This window comes from Mus caroli, chromosome 17, assembly GCF_900094665.2.
Source record: "Mus caroli chromosome 17, CAROLI_EIJ_v1.1, whole genome shotgun sequence".
In the NCBI taxonomy this organism is placed as follows: domain Eukaryota; kingdom Metazoa; phylum Chordata; class Mammalia; order Rodentia; family Muridae; genus Mus; species Mus caroli.
This window is the reverse complement of record NC_034586.1, coordinates 77,078,758-77,102,659: the sequence shown is the minus strand read 5'-3', so window position 1 is coordinate 77,102,659 and position 23,902 is coordinate 77,078,758. Positions and strand designations below refer to the sequence as shown.

At 40.1% G+C, this 23,902-nt stretch overlaps 1 protein-coding gene across 22 annotated transcripts in view; it reads left to right on the top strand.

The window, feature by feature from the left end:
* Slc8a1 (solute carrier family 8 member A1) overlaps positions 1-18,488 on the top strand; it is a 350,559-nt gene extending 332,071 nt beyond the window's left edge. For all 22 annotated transcript variants that reach the window (XM_021185827.2, XM_021185828.2, XM_021185833.2 and 19 more), the window contains one exon: positions 15,036-18,488. In XM_021185827.2, the coding sequence (XP_021041486.1) occupies positions 15,036-15,412 (377 nt within the window). In that variant the 3' untranslated portion in view covers positions 15,413-18,488. The remainder of the gene's footprint in view (positions 1-15,035) is intronic.
* Positions 18,489-23,902: the final 5,414 nt, after the last annotated feature.

Sequence of the window (23,902 nt, the reverse complement as noted above, 5' to 3'; positions counted from 1 at the left end):
CTCTGAACATTGGCACTTCAAGTCAGACAGTCACAGTATTCAAGGGGAGCCACTCTACAGTGTGTATGTGCATCTAGTTAAATGGTAACATTTTCTATCATCCCAAATGGTCTACCCAGAGCCAAGATTCCCCAGTACCTATAGTGTCGGCTCCTCCAAGAGGCTGCTTCGGGGAAGGAATATTTTGTCTTTTGATACTCTAATGTTAGACAGCCAGTTTCTTCACGACCAAGAAAGGTCATAGCTAAGAAAACAGCACTGTCAGACCCACAGTCAGGCTGGAGGCAAGGCCACTGGGGACAGTGCCAGGGAAACAGTCCTTAGCAGCATTAGTCACATCAATGCTTTCCTACAGACCCCATCTTAACCCTACTACAGCCGGGAGCCATCTGGAGGTTCAGTGGTCAGTACTCACCAGCGCAGTCACCCACAGTGAGGTGATGTTAATTGAAGTTGAAAGACGTGTGCAAGAACAGAACTTGACAAGGATAGAGAAGTAAAAGAGGGCTGGATACCAGATTTCATAAGAATTCCTCTGTAACCAATGCCACAGCTGCCTTTTGTTCTAAAGTAAAACCCTTCACAAACACAGCCATGAAAAGAGTCCAAAACACTTGCAAGAACCTAGGAGATCCACTCCATCCCATCCTGCAGCTCCTATTCTTTCTGATCAGACCAAGAGCCTGTACTACATGACTTGAAAGTTTTCTGCTGGCAGTTACAGCCCTTAACTTATTTTTCTCAATACTGAGTGAGCACATGGCATTGAACACAAGGCTGGATCATGACCAAGATGATAGCAATGATGTCATCCCTCGGGAGGCAGTCCAGGGAGCATAGATACTCAGCATGTGTCACACCCAGCCTGAAACCTTACAGAGGCCTTGGATTAGTGCCCCAGTGGCACACCAGCCAATTTCACTCAGCCCTATTAAAATCACAGGGTAAGAGAGAGGCATTAAAAATACTGCATTCCATCTTATCTGAGACTTTTTACAATAGTCTCTGCCAGTCAAAGCAAGGACAACAGTAGACACAGGATGCTATGTGTACACACACACCCATGTGTGTGTGTCTTCTTATACTTGAAATACAAATGTTATGTTTGTGTGTTGTGAGAGAATGTAAGTCCCCACTTCTTTCCATCTTAGGTACATTTAACAAGAAGCAAGTTTTATGTAAAATAAAGACCTCAGTCCCTTTAGCCCCATGAAGATCAAAAGGTGTGCAGTCGGTCCTCTGACAAGTGGTGTTTGGTTGATTTTCCTCCCTTTCTCCTTATATTTGGAAATAAGATAATTTAAAAAAAAATCTCAAAAGCTACTCTTTTGTTCTTTTAAATGCAGGCCACTCCTACATTTTTAACACAGTATTCAGGCATTACTTTCAACCCATAAAATTCACACATTTGAAGAACACCCCATACCGACTGTTTAGTAAATTCACTATTCACTGCTATCGTTACCCTAAAAACTCTTGTTTTAGGTCATTGAATACTCCTAATAAAGATCTCTCACCATTGACAAATAATGTTGATTTCTTCCTCCAGCCTCAGGAAATCTCTTACACACTTTCTGACTCTATAGTTCTGTCTTTTCTGAATTACCACTGAAGACATTTTATTATAAAAATGTGGGTTCTCCATTTTACTGTAATTGTATTTCCTCTTATAGTACATAAGGATGGATTTATTGAATATAAATTTAAAGATGTTTAAGTGTCTTTTTACCAGACATCTTTCAACCCCGTGGAAGTATTTTTCATCTTAGCTACTTTGGACATCTGTAAATTTTGACATCTTTGAAGCAATCCAAAAACCTCAAAGTACCTTCTCCCCAGAAATACTATTAACTCATACATTTTTGTTTCCTAGGAGAAAAAAAATTACACAATGACACTTAGAACTAACACTGAGGAACTGTAGGATGCTCCCCAATGTTTAACGTTATATAAGTCTTTTATATATGTCCTTGACCACTTCAGTTTGTTGATCATAGCCAGTGTTAAAGAGTCCAAGGTCATTAATTCAGCTTCTCATTTTCCAAAAGTGTCGTGAACAATACAGCCTATCACAACTGTTAGAGAGAGAATACAGAAACCCAGACCTATTCACCAGGGCCTATCACCCTGTACAAAGAATTCACACTGCTGCCAAGCTCATAAGAAGAAATATTAGGCTGCAGGAAAGTGTCTCTTCATTATCATGTCACGGACACAGTGTGAACAACAGAATGACTTCGGGCTCATTGGTATTTTTAGAAAAGAAGGCAAATTCAATTGTCACTTAATTTAAACAGTAAATCTTATGTGTGGGTATAAAAGAATGTTGGTATCTGTTTGGGATAGAGCATGGTATAAATATGAAGTCACAGCACTTGGCATTTATGTGCAATACCAGCTGGATACCATCTTTGCTCCCAGCACACAGACCTTACAGTCTGCGTCTTCCCGGGAATGAAACATAAGCTATATATGACTTGTTTATACTCTGCTTCATTCTAAAAAGTAAATCCATGAAATGCCCTCCATGATGTAGACACCTTTCCCAGCGCATGATCACCAAAGATGCTAAATTGGTGAGTGACCATATTCAATAACCTTCATTTAGCTCAACAAATATAAATCCTATACGTCATGCACAGGAAAAAAGATGGCTGATTTGGGCTCTATTATTTGTGATCAGAGAGCTGCATTATGCTCATTTTCTTCTTTCCTTTTGGAGCACAGGGGCCTCTAGGGCATGGGCTCTCATAAATTGCAAGCTATTATTAGGTTATCATAGTAAAACATCATGGGTCGAGACGAACAGCAAGACTCTCTGCAGATCCAAACATAAATGATCCCCAGTAGGGTCTGTACCCAGGCTCAGCAGAGGACTAATTATAGCCTGTCATTCCTGAGCTGTATTTACAAAACAACAGAAAGCCCACAGATGTACAAAATGGTCATGAAAATGTCCTTCTTCTGAGGAATATGTGTGTTGAGGCTTCAGATGGCCCAAACTGGCAAAGAGAGCCCCCAGAGGTAGCTTGTTTGTCAAGTGGGGATCTGAGGGTAAAACAGCTGGGTGGGAGTGGACAGTTGCTATGTCAACAGTTGCCATGGCCTTGTGCAAGCAAGAGTGTGGGGAGGTCTTACCTGCCCCACACTCTGTGCTTCCAGAGTTCTACATTTAGGCAGTAGAGAGAAACCGATGCAGAAGAAGTTGATATCAGAAAGTTTTCTAAAATCAAGTATTGTTATCCTGGGTCTATTATGGAATTTTTAGTGGCAAAAAAAAATAGCATAAAAATCTGTAAGATTTTTTGATAAGGTCTATAAATAACTAGGGAACCTAAACAGATCTGTGAGATAATTTGGCTCTCCTACATGGAAAACTCAAGTTGTCTTTCTTCTGCCCTAGTCATAAAGGCATTCAAAAAGATAGCTACAAAGAACGCCTCAAAGATACTCAAAGAAAGGAAGTAGCGTATGAGCAGGGAATAGCCGTAGGCCGCTCTGCACCCTGTCCCTTCATTCATTCTAGAAATATCTCACCAAGAACCCACTCAGCACTAGGCATAGTGTCACAAGGGAATAGCAGATGGATGTGAACAATTCCGTGGAGCCTGCACTCCATTTCTGAGCGTGGAACATAGTTATGGAGATGGAAGCTGTTGAAAAGAAAGGAAAACACACTGTGGTGTCATTGAAGAGTCCTTATTTGGGGTGGGGCCACATTTAAATAGGGTTGGTTTACTCCTTAGACCACTAATCATTGCCAACTTGCACGTAAGCCTGTAACACTCCCCCTGAAAACTGACTGGTGTTGTCTTTAGGACTATGGACCTGCATTGACTTTCTGGGCTTCCCATCCCACACAGCACCTTTGAACACTTGATGTTCTTCTTCTCCTGGGCAGCTGCTGCTCTCCTCTTGCGTCTGCCACATCTTCTCTCCCCCTTGCCCTGGATTTCCCTCCCTAAACTTTCTATCTCCCTTCATTCCCAATATTCTAGGTTAGTTCTGGCTTTGAAAATATCTAAATCATGGTCCCACTAAGGCGTCACTTATTAATGTTGATTCCCTGAAGGCATAACATTTTAAATTAATACACATGCAGAAAAAAAATATTTCAATGTCATCTAAACTGCCATGGCTTCATTGACAAGAAAATAATTTTTTTGTAACCTAATCACTTTAACACCCACAGGAGCTCTGGCAGTTAGGTAATACAGAGGGTTATCAGTGCCAAGCATGGGCCATGACCTAGGAAGGTGAATGGAGATGCTAGTCCCTCCTTGGGGGTGTGGTGAGGTAGAGCTAAGGGTAACTGTCCACCTAACCTCATAGTTGTTAGAAAAAGCAAGCAAGCCACAAAACAGCTGTGCAACCATTCTGAAATTGGCATGCGTGTTACAATTAAGAGTTGTTTGCCAGCAGGTTTTAAGTATCTGAGGCTATTGTTCTGAGTGGCTGGGAAAGAGGCAGGTGTGTTCAGCTCATTTTATCCTAGGCATTTTATGTGATGTTTATAGTAATGATTATATATTAGAAAGATCCCACATATACAGGCTAAATGATGTGGGCATTATGTTTCTTCTTCAAGTATCTCAAAGGCAAAGCTCTTTGACCAAGTCTGTAAAAAGGATTTGTCAGGTTAAATGAATAGGCAGATCAATTCCATGCAGTGCAATCAATAAGCCATACCACAGGTAAATAAAAGATAATGTATCTATAACACAAATTACAAAATGAAGACATAAAGTCAGTAGTCAGAAGGAAGAGAAGACACAGAGGTACCTTCAGCTCTGTTGTCAAAGTTTACTTTAAGATCATACTCCTTAGCTGAACATGGTGGTCCATACCTTTAATCCAGAGGAAGAGGCAAGCAGATCTCTCTGGATGCAAGGGTAGCCTGGCTGCATAACTAGTTTCAAACCAGCCAGGCTACATTGTAAGACCTACTTTGTCTCAAATTTTAAAAGTTTGGAGATAAAGAAGAAAGAAAATAATCTACTCTTTCATATAATTTTTCCTATCCTGGACACATCCCTGAACTTGGGCTCCAAGCTAGGCCCTGCTAGCCAGGGCACCCCCAACTTGGTCTCTTAGAAAACCCCCTCTCATCCTCCATAACCCTTAAACAAATCCAATCTGTATGTTGTATTGAGACTCTACGTCTGCCTGGCTTAACCCTGACAATTAGCACAGCCAAAAGGACCAGAAAACATTTTAAGTTCAACCCTTATTCCTGCCTAGATAAACTTTATCACTAATAAGACACACACACACACACACATATATATATATATATATATATATATATATATATATATATATACATATATATATCTTATGAGTCTTTTAATAACACAAATAAAAATGCATACCCTTTATAAATGAGGCAGAAGTGTTAATAAGCTGTAGAATATATAGTCTCACCACCAATTAACATTCCTATATCTTTCAAATTTTAAATTTCTGTAATTCTTAAGGAAACTGCATAAAAACATGCACACTGGCATATTTTGACCCTTATTTTTTAAATGGACTAATCTTTTACAGATACTACATCATATATTATACATATTACACAGATTGCATATATCATACATATCACAGATATTATACATATTAAGCATATCATATCACACATATTACATATATTACACATCTTACATATATTAAACATATTGCACATTATATACACACACACACACATATATATACATATTATATGATCTTTTTCGCATAATAGTAATATGTTGTGGACACTCACAATTTTAACAGTTCTAAAATATTATGAGTTACAATTTATTTTATCAAGGATATTAGACAAGTGGGTTTTTCCCAACTTTTTTCTAACATTAAAACTTCTGCATAAACTAAGACTTTACACAAACTTATCCACCGGCTAAATTTATTTCACATTTTAGTTCCATTTCTAAATCAGAAGCTGGAATGTTGGACCAATGTTTGTTCTTACCTCAGCTGTCTACACAGGTCACTTACACAGGAATGAGCTAACTGGGGGAATCCAAGCCCAATCACAGCAAGACAGGAGCTAGGCATTGTTATAATCAACAAAGCAACCCATTCAGAAGAATCCATCTGTGTGGAATAATTATCTACAGGACAAAGGAACATTGTGACTGTCTTCAATGTGCTGTCTAGATCCACAGGGTCGGTTGTTACAGTACCTGAGCTGACCAGGAAGTTCTATCACAGCCTATAGGTGAGAAGAAGGGTTTGGAGATGGGTAGGGGCAGATGTCTTCAAGTACAGTTTCTTCTACTGGTCCTTGGCAGGTGCCTCTAGCTTTAGCAAGATGCCTAGCTCCAAAGCACGTGTTTTTTCCCACTCTAGAGTGGGACTTGAAGCAGAGATAACCTGAGCAGATTCAAGGAGAAGGGGAATGAGAATTATACAAAGCATGGGAGGGCAAGTATAAGGTTCTGATACAATGATGGAGGGAGAAAAAAAGACAGAGAAACAGAGATAATGAGAGAAGGGGAAGAGAAGTAGGGAGAGAGGAGAAAGAGAGAGAAAGACAAAGACAGAGAGGGAATAAAAGACAGAAGAAATAAGCTGGGTCTGAATTGTCTTAGAAGCAGGAAGTGAGTTTCTCTATCACAAACCAGCTGGCCTGAGGAGATGCCAGCTAATGCTCCAATGTGTTCAATTGCTCCTCCCTTCCAAAAAGCATCCAAATGCTGCTGAATTAATTCAAACCGAATTTGTACTCTTATAGACTCCATGTTATTAACTTTTATAGTAAAAGTAATAGAATCAAACTGCAAATATAGAATTATCAGAACCCTGGTGCTATTTTTAAAACAGGTTTACCCATGTTTGCTTCTGGATATTGTAGAGAGGGAGAACATAAATGTAACCCAAGAAAAGCCAGAAACCTAGAACTGAACAATAACTTTAAAGTCAGTTACAACTCTGTTAATGATTTGGAGCAGTGGCTCTCAGCTTCCCTAATAGTGTGACTCTATAATACCGTTCTTCATGTTGTGGAGATGCCCAACCATGAAATTATTTTCAATCCTGCTTCATAACTGTAATGTTACTACTGTTGTGAATATAATAGTGCAAATATCTCTTTTCTGATGGTCTTGGGTGACCCTTGTGAAGGGTCATCCATCTGACCCCCAAAAAGGTCGTGACCCGAAGGTTAAGAACTGTTCTAGAAGAATGGAGGGCAGTCCATAAAAGCAGCTGGCTTTTAGCCTCTCTCCAGCCCTCTTCAATAGACTGTTTTACTTAAGAAGCCAAGCTGCTACTTCTGTAGAAAATGATTTCATTCATTTTATTCACTTGTGCAGCCATCTTAACATTGAGTTGTTAAAGTTGGTTGCAAACATCTTTGTAGTCATCCCAACAACTGGTGATGAAGAAATCTGCCTCCAGCTAGGGTACTGCTCTTTTATACTGAACCTCAAGGTTTACCTCCTATTAGTAAAATAAATTTCATCACATTCCTTATTCTTTACACTTTATTTGTCTCATCAATAAAACAAAGGTAATAACAGTGTACATATTAGGTGTCTTATACAAAATTAGAATCCATGTATTATGTCTAACCTAGTGAGCCTCAATAGATGTTCATTCTTGTCTCAATTGCCACCATCTTTTGTGGTCATAGCAGACAGAATCACATTCTCCTATCTTCCTACAGAAAGTCCACTAAACCCAAATCACCTCTTTGAAATAAACTGTGATAAAAGATCAAAGTAATAGCACCATAATCTCTGCTATTGATGGAACAAAAAAATTCTGAAACCATAGTAATAGATATTAAAAAATGAAATAAAATAAATAAAAACCTACCACCTTCCAGGTACCAGGCTAGGTCCTTTTACATTAGTTTGTAAGCTCATTTTAACAGCTGAACAAATAAGCACTTACATTTTACCTCATTTACAAATGAGGTTTCAGAAGCCTTTGAGATTAATTATCCTGAATTAACTTAGACAGTTGATGAAAAATGAGAGCAGAACCAGATCTTCTTCTGAAGCTTGGCTCCTTGCTCTCAGACTTGGGGTATTCAGATTATGTGCTTAGGACCAGTGTTCCTCAGTAGCAGTCATGGTTACCCACAGAGACACACTGATTCTGTTGGCCACACGAGCCAACTACCTACCTTCGAGTTCATTTGTTAAATGTTCCCATGATGAGCAGAAGCTAGCAGCATTCAGCAGCCTGTCCATAAGGTTTAAAAAGAACAAAGGAACCTCTCTCTGATCAGTCCCCCTCGGCCCCCTTACTCATCAGGCATGCACTGGCATTTCAAACCTGTAACTTATAAAGGTCATTTTGACTTCTTATAATAAACAAGTGGTGCTCAAAAAACGAGGGTCCTGAGAGTGCAAGCACACATATTCTGCTCCACTTCAGACCCATATAAAAACCTCAAAGGACAGCCAGAAGGGGATATCACTGCTCTTCTGTATACTAGGCTAGTTTATTTAGGATTGGATCTAGTTTATTTGGATCTTTAGAAGAACCAAAGAGAAGATGGATTGAATGATCCAGAAATTCAAATAAATACAGCAATTCCAAGGCAAGGAAGCTGTCAGGGCTGGGATGATGGCTCAGCAGTTAAGAGCATCCACTGTTCTAAAGAAAAACTTCAGTTCCCAGCACCCACACCCAAGGGTTTACAGCCCCCTGCAGCTCCAGCTGAAGAGACTCAGGCCTCTGTTGGCACAATTCCTCTTTCCCAGTGTTCACATAAAGAAATGAGAATAATTTTTTTTAAATGCTCAGGCTACTTATTTTGATTTTTAGCAAATTTTATCAAATGCCAGGAATCTATTCCACCAAGGAGGGACCTGCAATCCTCTCAATAATTTATGGACATTTAATTTTAAAAAAAAAAAGCATCCTGATAGATGGGAAGATTGTCATTTTGAGCTGAGGACATGGATCAAAGTACACTTTGGAACGGTGATTAAATAGTGTGGGCTTTCTCTTCTCCACCTTGTGTTCCCTGAAAAAGAAAAAAACCTCTCTTTGAATTAGAATTTGTTCCTTTGATCTTACACTCTAGCATAGTGTCAGTTCCATGGTAGGAAATCTAAGGCCCAAGAGTACCTTTGCAAAATGCTCACATTCAAGTGAACAGCTCAAGATGAAAAGTAAATTGTCATTTAATAACAAAAGCAGGTCTGTCTGCTGATGATGTCAGAGCTGTCCTGTAGGAAGCCTTGCCCAGTTAGCCCAGGGGAGGTACCCATCTTCCTTACAGGGAGAAAGAAGCCACGTATGCCAGTGGTTAATGCCTGTGAAAGCGTTAAAGCTGTCTTATGCTATGGCCTCACCCCAGACAATTAAGCAGAAAGTCAGGGAGGGCCAGCTAGTTGCTCTCTCCCAAAGCTCTCCTGCTGATTCTTATTTTCCCCACCTTGGGGAGGGGGGAGGCAGATAAGAAGCAGGAACGTTGATCTTGCCAGCAATCAACCTCTTGCAGTTTTTAGTGACTATCTCCATATCTTTTTCAATCTCTTTAAAGACAGCTTTATAGGCAGAAATTTTTAGTTTCCCCTTCCCCTCCCATAACCAGCCTTTTACTTAGTTTTTACAATTCCTTTCCTTCTCATCATTAATCAATCAATTGTAATTCTCTGGTTTCTGGCACTCTGCTGGGAAGCCAAATAAGGACTGTGACCGGGGTGAAGTCCATATTTACTTGGGTATATAAATGTTACAACTGACTCAAGGCTAAATCCTGTTTGTGTCTGGCTAGTGATAGAAGAATTAGCACCTGAATAAATTATTCCTGTCTGGATTCTGAGAGGGAGGCAGAGAACACGGAAAGGAAGAAAGAACAGAGGAGTATGCATATCTAATGCTTCAACTGCCCTGACATTACAGCCACAGGGAAGACTGGAACTTAACCAGAAAATCTCTGACTTTTGATGACTTGCAAAAATTCTTAAAAGAAGAATTGCTTTGATTTTGAAGAATAATTTTTATATGATCAAATTGAAAGACATGAGGCTATAAAGTTGGCAAGTTTCTATTAAGACAAGTGTTTGTTACAGCTCCCTCCCAAAAATTCAGACTCATTAGCACAAAGTCTGACTCCTTTTCATGTAGAGTGTCTCTGGCTCTGTTTGGCTGTAGAAATAGCTAGTGATATTAAGCACTCATTAGATTCTGTTCATGGTGACTCATTTCCCTTCAGACCCTACAAAGTACTCACACTTCTCCATGTTCTCCTCCAAGAAGAAGAGCGAAAGCCTAGTTAATTTAGGAAGATCACTCCCCTTACCACCTCCATTGGCGTTTCAGTATAGCTGTGCAGAAATAGTGTTTACAAAACAAGCACAAAGCATAACTGCAGTGAGATGATTACAGTCAGGCAGCCTCAGCATCTCCACTAAGACCACCCATGATGTTTTATGCACAAAATGACCATCATATCTGGGGCATCAATTTTCCAAGAAAAACCAGATGTTTCCTGCCTCTGATCGGCTGCTTCCTAGAACACCAGCACCAACTCCTCCTCCCTGCAGGGCTCTAGCAGCCATTCCTGTTCCTCCTGTTTCAAAACCTGAGAATTCTGGATCCTAACTCCTAGCCCTGGGAATTAAGACACTTATTAAAAGGTATATTTCTAAGTGCTTTTTCTATAGACTCTAAGTAAATCAGCCTAGAGTAGATCCCAAATGTACATTTTTATAAGCAAAGGTTGAGCAATGGTTGCCACATATATCTGATGCTAATAATCCGCAAACACAATTAAAATGAAGCACAGCCTTTGAGACAAAGCTTCCTCTATTCCATTTATACAGTAGTTTCCCTGATGAAGGTGGAAGGTAATGATTTCCAACATTTCTTACCTTCTGCTAAAAGATAAAAGTCTGTGCTGGCTGGGTTAATTTCATTAACACTAACACAGCTTGGTCAATGCAATATCTTCGGTTCTGAAAAACCTTTCTTCCTCGAATCACCACTGCTTTTCCTGAACCATGGTCACATCCAAGTTTCTACAGAAAAAGAACAAAGCCAAAAGGAAATTTAGAATGCTGGCATATTGGGTGGACCACCCAAACAACAGTGCTGGAAGTATCTTGGAGCTCTTCTAGAGTCTTTGAGATGAGGAAATGAACTGGAAAGGCAGGATGCCTTACAGAGGAGCCTTCAGATAGCTCCTTTCCGGACTCTTTCCTTGGTGAGCTGCCTGCCGCTTTGACACCATGAAGCTCTGTCTACAATGGACTGTGTCTTAAAGCAGCTGTAGTCCGTATGGGCTGAAGAAGTAACTGCATCGCAACCGTGAAACGAGGCCTCAGAAAAGTCACTCCTAAGCACAAGCTGGGCAGTTGTCCCAAAAGAGTAGAGGATAAGATGAGCTGTCTGAGATAAGGGGACACTCTTGATGTATAACAGAACTCTAGGTCCCACCTGTGACATTGTAAGGATGGCCATTTTCAGAGGAGATGTTCAGATAGCTATAAAGTTAACGGGATCCAGGTTAAGAAAAAACGTAATTAGTCCTAGAGGAAAACAGGGGTCTATTCCTGTATGCTGACCTGACGACTTGGCCAAGGTTATATAAAGTGAACTGGAAACCCAGTCTATAGAGAACAGTGGTGGCCTAACTTTCTGATGTGTGGTTTGATTCTTGGAAACCCTCCCCATTCCTGATTTATAGTCATAGAGAATAACAAGATAGCACTAAATGTTGGAGAGTTTACAACTGACGTACAGTTAATTAAAACTCAAGGCAGAAGTTAAAGCATGAAAGGACAGCTGGAGACAAGCACACATGAAAGCAGATGTATACCATCATCAACACGTCTGAGTGTATGTGAATCACATCGGAAGTCTGATTCCTGTATCTCTGTATTTAGCGAGCCGACCTCTGAACATGATAACATCACTTCTAAGTCCATGGCAGCTGTTTCTTGGATTTCACTTTGCACATCAGCATTTGTCTTGGTCAACCACAGTCAAGCTGCAGGCTTGGGGCTCAGGATAGGATTTATCACCCTCTAACACATGGGGTGTGCAAAGTTGTTCTGTGCACCGAGCAGCAGAGCAGCAACAGAGAGTGATTTGGGGAGACCCCAGTGCATTACATTTGGAAACCTAAGCTATGGCTTTCACAGTCAAGGTTAATGGGTTGGACTTGCATGCTTTTTTTTCAGGGTTTCTCACCAGCTTCCAGGTCCTACTGCGTGATTTTCTTATTTTTTGACTTTTTTTTCAGGGTTTCTCACCAGCTTCCAGGTCCTACTGCGTGATTTTCTTATTTTTTGACTTTTTTTTCAGGGTTTCTCACCAGCTTCCAGGTCCTACTGCGTGATTTTCTTATTTTTTGACTTTTTTTTCAGGGTTTCTCTGTGTAGCCCTGGCTGTCCTGGAACACACTTTGTAGACCAGGCTGGCCTCGAACTCAGAAATCCGCCGGCTTCTGCCTCCCAAGTGCTGGGATTAAAGACGTGTGCCACCACGCCCGGCTTGCATGCTGTTTTTTTAAAATGTTTTTACATAGCTCTTGAATCAAAAATAAAAGTAGACAAGAGACTCAGTGAATAACCCAGGTAAATAAAACCAATCAGACTCTAAGAGGCCCTGAACATGTTTTATTTATGTCGTAACTTGTTAATTTTGATTAATAATTGTCAGGGACTCCAGAGAAAAGTATTTGAAATCAGAACCTGTTGTTACAAATTAGAACATTCACACAATATTCACATAAACTGGCCACTGAAAAATAGCAATAGTAGAAATTGCCACAGACCCAGTATGCTCTCCAATCTAGCAAACCTTGGGTCATCAGAGCCCTGGATGCATGAGGTTTTGACTGTGCTATTTTCACCTATATAGGCAGAGAATGCCGTCTGCAGAGTTGGGATAGAACCCCCCAAAACCTGTGCAAGGAAAAGGAAGAGTGGTTTGTAATAGGTCCCTGAGTCAGAAGGAGGGTATCTCTTTTCCTCCAGAGACTGCCCCACCTCACTTGGTTGGCCATCTGTCATTGGCAATCACCCAAGATCAGAACGAGACTCAGGGAATTCCCAGTAGTGGCTCTCCCCTAAGCTGCTTCCTCTTGGGCTCTTATTTTTGTTTTTTGTTGTTGTTTTGTTTTGTTTTAACTCTTTGTTCTACTGCACTGGCTGTCCTTGGAGAAAGAAAGCCACATAAAGTTTTTTTAGGCAACTTCAGTATCAGCAGCTCCAATAATTCTTAATAATGAGATGCGGAGGCCATTAGGGTAGGTCTGGGTTTCTTTACTCACGCATCTCTGAGGCTCCTGGTTGGGCTGCTATGTATGATGGGGACTACAGAAGAAAGAGCAGATTCAAGAGGTGGATTTAACAGGCTGTCCGTCTATACCTTCTCAGGCTTCTTTCCCTTGATACAGAAAACCTGCTCCAGACTTCCTGGGCAGAAGGAGCTGAGTGACTGTAGCAAACTAAGAGAAAAGAGAGCTAGTCTTCCAGGGATGGGAAACACGGTATGAACTGGGAATAGACCCTGAAATCTTGATGGCATAAATATTCTCTTCCACCCAGGACCCCATCCAAGATAAGATAATGATGTTAGTGATCCCAAAGTTACAAAAGTGGAATAATTACATCTAGCTGTAAGACCACAAAATGGTTAAATGAGAATAGACACAGAACCTGTGTGTGTGACATGGAATAAGTAGTATTTTTCTTCATCTCCTTAATTTTATAAGATTAAAAATAATCTGCCATCTATCACAGGCAGTGATCATAACCAGTGGCATGGGTACTCAGGGATGGCCAGATCCCCCTTAGAAAAATAGTGTGATATGCAGGTGCAGTAGGCTCTGGTCAAACTAAATACCCTCGTCCCCTTCACAAAGCACAGGATCTGCAGGATGAGATAAACATGCACACTTTTCCTATTGTTCCCATGGAAGTTCATTCATGGAATGCTAGCAAAGGAATAGGAGCAGAAAGAAGAAATGTATTCAATCACATGACATAGGTCATGTGAATTAGCATGTATGTGATAGAGTATGTGTGTGAGAGACAGACAGACAGAAAGACACAGAGAGAAAGACACGCGGAGACGCACAAAGAATGGGGGGAACTGTATGAGTTGGGGTGTGCATGCCATGCATGGGTGTGGAGGTTGAGGACAGCTTTGGGGAGTTGATTTTTTTTTATAAGTTTGAGGGATTGAACATAGGATTACCCACTGAACCATCTTACCAGCCCTGAAAAAAGCCTTGATGTCAGGAACACACACAACCCAGAAATGGAGTACTTTTATGATTAACAAGTGGAGCACCTCAATTTATAAACCAATCCACACTGCTCTGTTTTTATTGTCTCTACAAAGTAACAAAAAGCTACCTACCCTTCCAGAAAGTATAAGCATCCTTTTCTATATTCTATTCTATCTTCTGAACACCAGATATGAAGAGGTGTCAACTCCCTCCATTCCGATGGAGAACTGTGACTCTAGGCAAATGTCAGCTAGGATTACATTCTGATTCTTTTCAATTGCAGTATTGAGTTGCTTCCTGACCTTTGGAGCTCTCTCCTGACATCTTAGCTCTGTCATCTGTAAGCAATAGCTGCTGATACAGCACTTCACAAATACCCTCCTGCAACCATTTTCAACACATCGTGACACATAGAAAGCTTTTGGGATTCTGGGAAAATAGATTATTGGGCCCCAGGGATTATGACCAAGAACAGCTGGATAGAGTCTTGTAATAGTCTTTTGAAAGTCCCCACTGGATATAGTTATAACTTGGGCTGTAAATAGTCTTGAAAAGGAAAACCTGCCATGCAAGCCCAGTAGACAAAAAGCTATAGTATCTGTGGATAAAAAACTTATCTCAAATGACTTTCTCTGTCAGTGATGCAGACAGCACTAAGCCCTGAGCTCCTGAGATCTGTGTTCTGTTCCTTTGACCATAAGACTGACTCAAAAGAGACAGAGAAGTCTACTGTGGGCTTGACTCTAGTGCACACAGTAGAAGCTCCTTGTACCTCATGACTCTATTTTAAAGGTTAACTCAGTGTCATGGTCTGTTTCTTCTCTCTCCACAGACACATTTGCCAGCAAAGTAGCAGCTACCCAGGACCAGTATGCAGATGCGTCTATAGGCAATGTCACTGGAAGCAATGCTGTGAATGTCTTCCTGGGAATCGGCGTGGCCTGGTCCATTGCTGCCATCTACCATGCAGCCAACGGGGAACAGTTCAAAGTGTCCCCCGGCACACTAGCTTTCTCTGTCACTCTCTTCACTATTTTTGCTTTCATCAACGTGGGGGTGCTGCTGTATCGGCGGAGGCCAGAAATAGGAGGTGAGCTGGGAGGGCCCCGGACTGCCAAGCTCCTCACATCTTCCCTGTTTGTGCTCCTGTGGCTCTTGTACATTTTCTTCTCCTCCCTGGAAGCCTACTGCCACATAAAAGGCTTCTAAAGGAACAATCAGATATAGTAAATTTATATATATATGTATACATATATATATACATAAAAATTATGTATAATGAACAGAGGAAACTGACATTTGTCATGTTCACTTAACCTGCTGATGGAATCCAGCTTCAAGAACATCTGTACTAGGCCGGAAGTCAGAAACCATCATCTCCCATTCCCCGGGCATCATCAAGTTGAACAAGGCATGGAGGCAGGGTCATCTTGCAGCTCGTCCTAGAAGAGCTATACTCACTCCGAGTTCATAAATGGTTAAGGCTTCTATTTGTTTTCTTGTTTTATTTTGTTTTGTTTTGTTTTGTTTCCCGTGGTGGGGGGAGGAGGAGGGACGTGGGTGGCTGATGTTTGGCTTTCGGTTTTGGTTTTGGTTTGTTTTGTTTGGAGGGCCAAGATCTTCTCCTTATAGAAAGTAGTGATCCACCCAAAGGGGAGTGGATTTTGGATGAATATTAGAATCATTAAGATTCGCTCCTCACCTCCTCCGAACACTTTAAACATGACTTGGATTAAGGAAGGAGCTGGGCGTGGAAGAAGAAAAACCCACATCTTCACTACATTACCAAATTGTATGCTTATCTCCGGAATGTGAACAGTGGTGAACTGCCTCCAGAAAGAAGCATGGGAGCTGGAAAGAGCCAGGAAAAGCAATGGTTCTAGACATAGTTTAAGGATACGGTGTCTGGCACTCTTGTTCAACAGGTACAGGGATAATGTGCCTAGATTCCCAGGAACTCTTAGAACCCTTCATCCCTTATCTCTAGCTCTGAACTGTGATTAGCAAGACCCTTACTCCTTCCAGCCCAGCCTGTTCCCCGGGTTTTCCATCCCAGACCTCCTCCTGCTCTCCACCCAGCCCCTGCAAGCAGGAAAATTAACCCCACCCCCAAAGCCCTACCATTTCAGTCATCATCATGTCCAGGTCCCATGTTGCTCTTGCCTGGGATTTTCCATCCGTTTTATTTTCAGTGGCATCCATGGCTTGCACAATCCTGTTCCAGTCATGACTGAACATTTGCCCCTCCTTCATGTGCCTGTTAGGGACTGTTGTCGTGATCCTCATTACACAGTGCATGGACGAAAAACAAATAAAACAAAGCGTATCTGTATATAGTAGAGTATAGCAAATACTGTCCTCCCATTCAGCGATGTTGATTGGACATTGAAGACATAAGTGAGTTTTCTTTTCACCTGAGTTATTCCTTTTGAGTTGTGATTGAGTTTGGATATTGATAGGGATAAAAGAAGAAAATGGCTTATTGTTCATGAATCTTGCACGCTCATTACTAAGAAGCAATAACTGTCGTGTGAAAAGATATTAAAGTTGAGAGGATAGCAGGCAAACTACAAAGATGTCTATGAAATAATAGCCATGTAGAGCACATCAGAGGTCTCTAAGAATCACCCATTAATTCAGGTAGACTGAGAAGAAAGGCTGGGAGACCAGTGGATACTGTGGATGTGCCTGGATTTTTACAGCCACCGTTTCCACATCACCCCTCCCCCAACATATTTATTGCACATCTGCTCTGTCTGGCACAGAAGATAGATAGTGCTAGTTGAGTTTATTAATGGAGAAGGCTGTTTTGAGCCGTGATTTGTTCACCTTTCAGTCCAGATAGCAACTCCTGAGTGGAAGTCTGAGTGACCAGTGGGACCTTAGCGGTCCACTGGGTATGACTAAGAGGAAGTTACTCAAAGAGACTGGGAGTAACCATTGCAAGGAATGACTCTTTCCATTCAAAATACCAAAGAGCAGAGATAAACCCAACATTCCAAAAGCTGTGATTCTACTGATGGGAAATGGGATGGCTTGGCCCATCTCTCAGACACTTCTCTGAGCCTTTCTGGCCCTCTGCACTGACTCCAGATACTTAAGAGATAAATGTAGCTGAGAACTCCTTTCCCTCCTTCCACTCAGTGATCATAACATTCATTGTTTAACCAACATTTAGTGACTGAGTGAATAGAAACTTGTTGCCCATTCAGTAGGCCAGGTAATACTACAACCTAGGAGCAGAACAGCGACCAAGACAGCCCAAATTCCTGCTCCCAAGGGCTATGTAGTGAGTGGGATTCCTACTCAGAGAGTAAGAGTTGACACTGAGACAGTTTTTATCTTGGAAGAGAAAAAGAATTATGACTTTTAACCTAGGCACATTAAAATTGCACAACAAAGGCAGTTGACCAAATGCTCATGTTTTGTTTTTCCTAAAAGAATGTAATTTTTAGCTCTGGAAAAGTACTCTTTCTAGCCTTGGCCAACTCGTAGGTATTTTTATCTTCCTAATTTAGGCCAAGCAGGGCACTATGGTGGTGACCAATATCACTGAGAAGACCTAATTAGCCGGTGTTTAGTCTCTGTGGCAATGGTACCTTTCCATCACAACACTCCACAGGCCACCAACAGTGGTGACAGTGGGGACTCCTCAGGGGAGCCCTCTAAGCCATCCTGTTTTGATTTTTTATTTTTAATCTTAATTTTAGATTTTAAAAGTGGAAAGCTAGCCTAGACGTACTCAGTAAATCTAGTCAAAGGATATATGTGGCTAAAAACCTTAGAAAGATTTTGCACTGGTTTTTGTTTAGTTCTGTTTTTTGTTTTGTTTTTAAGCCATCTTTGGAATGTCAATAATTCTGTAGTGAATTTCACAGAGAACTTCCCAAGAACGTCTTGCTGTTGGTCAGTTTCAAGTTCAAGCTTTTTGGTGTGTTTGCCTTTTCAGTCTTCATGCTGTAGGGAAAATCTGATCTGGATCTTCAGGGTTCTTAATTATTATGTGTAAATGATTTCATTTGATTTGTTTGATTGTTTTTATTTTGTGTGTATTGTGCACGGCTTTAGGGGGACAGGCACACTCGGTGCTGTTCCTAACAATTGGTACACATTATTGACACAGAAAAAAAAAAACAAAAATCAATAAAGTTTCTAACTGTTTGTGATTTCATCACCAGTGGCACAGCATGTTCTGTACTGTGGAATGTCCCCTCTCCTCACTGTCACCTACTTCATTTTCAGTTGTTTGTTTTCATGCTCTGAAGAAATAAAGACCAAAAAGGTATCCTTGTGCAATCTATATCCTTATCCATTGGAAAGGAGACACAGCCACAATCCAAATCCATACACTTGTCAGCCCTTCGCTCATGCTGTGCTTAAACGGCCCACGAGCAGCACGTGGAATCGGAATGTTTGTCTGTTGTGTGATGCTGTGATAAGCATTGGGTGTGCCTTCTTTTCACCATTTTTCCACCTTTTAATTTAACTCTATCTTCTTGCTTCCTGAACCCAAGCATATGAACTCACAAGCTATTACTTGTTAAACAACTTTCATCACACAGCTCATCGTAGTAAATCATGCCACCCATTGCACTGGTTTTTTTCGAAGTATAGTTACTTCCCTAGGGACAAACAAATTGTTCACTTAGTATCATATATTGTATTTCTTCTTATTCCTAGAACAACTTCTTTATGTTGATAACTTCTGATTCTATGAATTATATAAGTCACTGACTTTCATATCTCATGCAATCAAAAGTACACAGAAAGAGGTGACACCAGACATAGAATAAGAATTGTGGGGAGGAATGCCCTCTTGCTCTGGTAGAATCTGGACACTGGATACATGCAAATCACTCTTGGTTCATCTGAGCATCTTAAAGTTTCCCATAGGCCCTTTCATCACAGCATCATGTTGGCATGTGTGGCACACTTTCAAGGGTGAAAAAAATGAGGGACAACTCAAACACTCTTCTTGAATCAAAGAATCTAACCATAACAAGCCCTAGTTGTACTTTTATGACTTTAGGAACACTGAGCCATTTCACCATTGACAATATACAATCCATTCTAACTTACAAGTAGCATCCAACAGTCCTTACAATAATCATGTCTGTTGGCCAAGGCATTCTAAGCATGTGACTATTGGTTGGGGTATTAGAGGCATGACACATAGAAGAGACTTGCAAAATCACATTTATCATACTGGGAATATGTGTTCTTGTGGATAGATTTGGAATGTGTGCTTGTGCCTCCCTACAGATTTTGTTTTATCACTGATTAGGGATTTTGCTATTCTTTTCAAACACTATTATTGCTGTAACTATTATTGTCAAACATTCTAGCAAATTTGAAAGGTTTGGGTTGAATACTGATGATGGTACTCTATCTCCAGGGATACCCTGGGAAAGAAACACAAGTGGAATAGTTAGGTGTTTCATTTTTAATATTTAACCATGGGTAACAATCTCCCAAAGCAGAGAATGTCCTTCCTGCAGAAGGGCAAAGCACTGAGGGGTAGAACTCCCACGAGAGACAGAATGTGCTTTCACTTTTCAGTCCGCAGGAAATGGTAAGTATCCAGCTTGCTGTTCGCAGCCTGCCAAGATGTCCAAAGAGATCCACTCAGAGAACCTCTGGATTTTCAGTGTCATCAAAGGTTCTCTGATTTCATTGCCTCAAGGGGCATTTAAGGAGATGGGTTTGTAAACCATTATTTTTGATATACTCACTCTGAGGAAAGACCATCACTTCTTAGTGTGCCCTTTCCTTTCCCTATGGCCCAACCTTGTCATTCTTTCATTGGCGAACCTTGGTCCATCCAGTAGACTTCGTGATGTGCCTGGTATTGCCTCTCAGCAATAGGGGAAAGCTCACTCTATAAGGAATTGCTTGGGAATTTTTCTTCTAGAAGCAAACGCCATAGAAAAATCAAATATGTTGACATTGCAGAGACATTAGAGACCCTTGTGGAGACACACTTTAGAATAGTGTCATCTCCACAAATGCCTGAGGTATATACTACCCTAGAGTTCTGTGTTACTTTATGGATTTTATCTCTCTTGAGGTCATATTTATCTTGCCCCTGTGTCCACTCCCTAGCCTATTCTATCAATATATGTAGGTACAGAGTGGAAAAGAACAAATATATATATATATATATATATATATATATATATATATATATATCCCCAAGCCCCATGAGAGTGTCTCTAAAGCTGTCATATGTAAAACAGAATAATGCATATGACTCTACTGGATACTGTGTTTCAGGTATAGAATGGGTAGGAAAATTCACATTAATGACCAAATAAAGCAAGAAAGAAATTAGGAAACTTCAGAGTTGCTGGATCCGTTTCGATAGTTAATTCACAAAGCCAGACCCTAGTAGTCGGTGTGGTACATAATTTCAGGTATGCTCGGCCAAATCTAAAACTGTGCTGGAGGAAGCGAAAGCTGGTTGATTAGGTTGGCTGATGGTTGCACAGCCCTCTCTACTGGGACTTCTTGTAAGTGAGCTTATAATTTACAGAACTTTTTCTTAGACTCCCTTGAAGACACATAATAGAGGAGCTCAAATCTGCAAGGAGATCTTTTCTAAAAGTGTGATTCTTGATTTGTAATGCTCCTGCCTCTACTATCAAGAACATAATCCTGAGTTTTCTTTCCAAGTGGGAGGATTACTCTTATTATTAAATGTATTAAATTAAACCAACTATGTAACTGCTTCACAAAATATTTTACCTAAGAAATAAACTAGATGGTATAAATATCCATGATAAAAAATCATACCATCTTAATAGTTACTTTTGTGAAAAATTATACTCTTTGTGAATCTTTCTCTACATTTCTAAATCCACTTTAGCAAACATTATACTTGAAAAATATCCCAAAGAAAAATCTTGGGAGCTTTTTATACTGTATTGCAATAATACACAGGGAAGAAAGTTGTATGGTTATGATAATGGTGTGGATGAGAATTATCTACACTGTTGACAAGATTATATTTTTAAAGGAAATAGTTTGGCAAAAAGAAAATGTGTTAAGTAGGATTTCATCATGTATTGCCCTTGTTTATGTTATCTGAAAGTCATTACCTTTAACAAAGATTCCCATTTTCCTGAGACAACTGTATAGTTTAATCTCATTCTCAGGTTTGACATGAAAATCAAAGCTGGGCATATATAGTTTTGGCTTGGACAACCAAAGAAAAATGTGTTTTGGCATACTTTCCACGCCATTGAATTATTTTAAAGAATACACTAGGTCTGTGCAGATGTCTCATAAAATACTTTTTATAATTTCCTTCCACTTTTAAAAGTACAATTTTAAATTACTCAACTTGGTAACTCAATGCTTTTCCATTTCAAAGGACAACTCCACTTTGATATTGTTACTAATATTTTAGGACTAATTTATAATTTGAATCAATACATAGGACGGGGTGTTGGACTTGAGTCTAGCCCCATAACCACATGGTGCAGACAGATCTATCAGTGACTCAGTGGTTTTAGATGAACCAGCCTTAGACAATATAGCAATGTGAATATTGTTTTTAATCTTTTTTTTCTATCAAAGGCTCGCATTTTAAGCTGTGTAACAACAACTTTAGAAAAGTTGGATTACCAGTTGCAAGATTCTTTTTCTTGGAATTGTTTCACTGTTTCAACGTACTTGTTCTTCTCTACCTTATTTCTCCCATACCATAGGGAGATGTATATTAAAAACAAAAATACATTTTACATGTTGAATAACCTAAATTGTATTCTGCATATTGCCCAAAAATTCATGTCAAGTTAATTTTCTCTCATAAACGAAACAAAGTACAAAGAAGGAGTCTTATTCTTCAGGGAAATGTACACAGTTGTTTGAGAATGGTTTGGAAAACAGGTATCCTTCCCAAAATAGAAGCAAATATCTTAAAGAAAGAAATTCATGACTATTCCTTTTGTTTGCTTAACAAGTGTTTTAGACAGAAAGTCGTTAGGGTTAATTTGATTCCTCCTGCTGCCTTTGATTGTGAGCGTTGAAAACAGTTCTGGGGGATGGGGGGAATAAGCTGGTCAAGGTCAACTTCTGGAAGTTAAAAGAATGAGGTTTTTTATTTTCCCTTGAGAGATGGTACCAAGCAGGCAAGCAACCATGTACCTACCAGTTAACATTTTCTAGAAATGTATTTTGGCATGTTGGGAGAAAAGGAGGGAGGGAGTCCTCCCCCAATCTGTCGGCTGATATCTCATCACCCGACACTCAGCCTGTGGATCTTTCACGAGTTCTGGTTAAGGTCAGACATTCCCAAAAGAGCCAGTCTCCATCTTTCCTATGTATTGATTGTCTTGTCTCTGGCATTTCTTCTCCAAAATCCTACCAATAAGCAAACTAGCCTGACCAGCCAGTTGCCTATGACACTTCTCTGTGGTGTGCTCTCAAACAAGGGATGTAGTTGAACAGGTGCAAAGCCTTTGGAATTCGTTTATAATTGCTATCATTGGATTCTCAGAAACGTTTGTCTTTGAAGTTTCTGTCCCAAGCTCTGAGAACAGGGTTCCTGCTGTCATCAGCATCTTATAGGAACTTTGACACTCCCGTGGTTGCATCGTTAGTAAAATGAAAATAAAATTGCTTTATTACTACTCAGGATTCACTCATCGGTATTCAGAGCTTCCACTAACCAACATCACAGGATTGACAAAGGATCAGAAATAAGCCAGAGAGGCATAAAATTGCCTCATCATTATTGAAGTTCTTTCTACTGACTACTACTATTATTACTACTACTACTAACTACTAACTACTAACTACTACTAATTACTAAGTAACTGCTACTAACTACTGACCTTCATCCAGGATCACTCACTTACTTTCCATTCTGTTCAGACTTTAAAAAAAAATAAGAAGAATTCAGTCAAGCCAGTAGAAAAGTTTCAAAATCAGAATTTCATAAACTTCAAGCATTTATTTTACTAAAATGTTCTGTTAATTATCATAAAGTAATGATGACTTAAGAAACCTAACACTGGCCCTAGATTTAATAAGACTCCAATTAGTCTTCTAATTAAATTAACCATTCATTTTGGTCAAGGATATTTTATTAATGTGAGACTCTTTAATGGGGCCATTCTGAAACTGATCAAAGAGCTTCCCTTTATGAATGGTTGTCTTAACTTCACATTCTGTATTTCACCATCAAGATGAATGGATTCAGGCTCAAGGAGCACATCACAATCTTCTATAGCCGGTCTCTATGTGAGGCAGATACCTGGTTTGTTAGCTAACATTTCACGTTGTAGAATTGGCATCATTTACCTCACCATTGTTGAAGTTCTGTCTACTGACTACTACTACTAACTACTACTAACTACTAAGTAACTGCCACTAACTACTAACACCGAATGTTCTGGACTTGGAGGCATCTGGCTGGTCTCTGAGCTAAAACTTCAGAGCCCTCATCAACTGACAGCACCTAGAGAAGGGGACCACAGCTTCTCTCTCTGAGCACACAGTGCTCTCTCCATTTGAATGTCTAGTTGTCATCAGAGAGGAGACTCAAAGGCTTTCTCTTTTGGAAAGGTAGATCTTTTGGCTTCAGAAGATCATGGATCTTCAGATCGCTCTGGATTTGAATCTTCTCATTGCTACATGAGAGATGATACATACCTTCATGTCGTTTTTTGGTCTTTTGTTTTGTTTTGTTTGTTT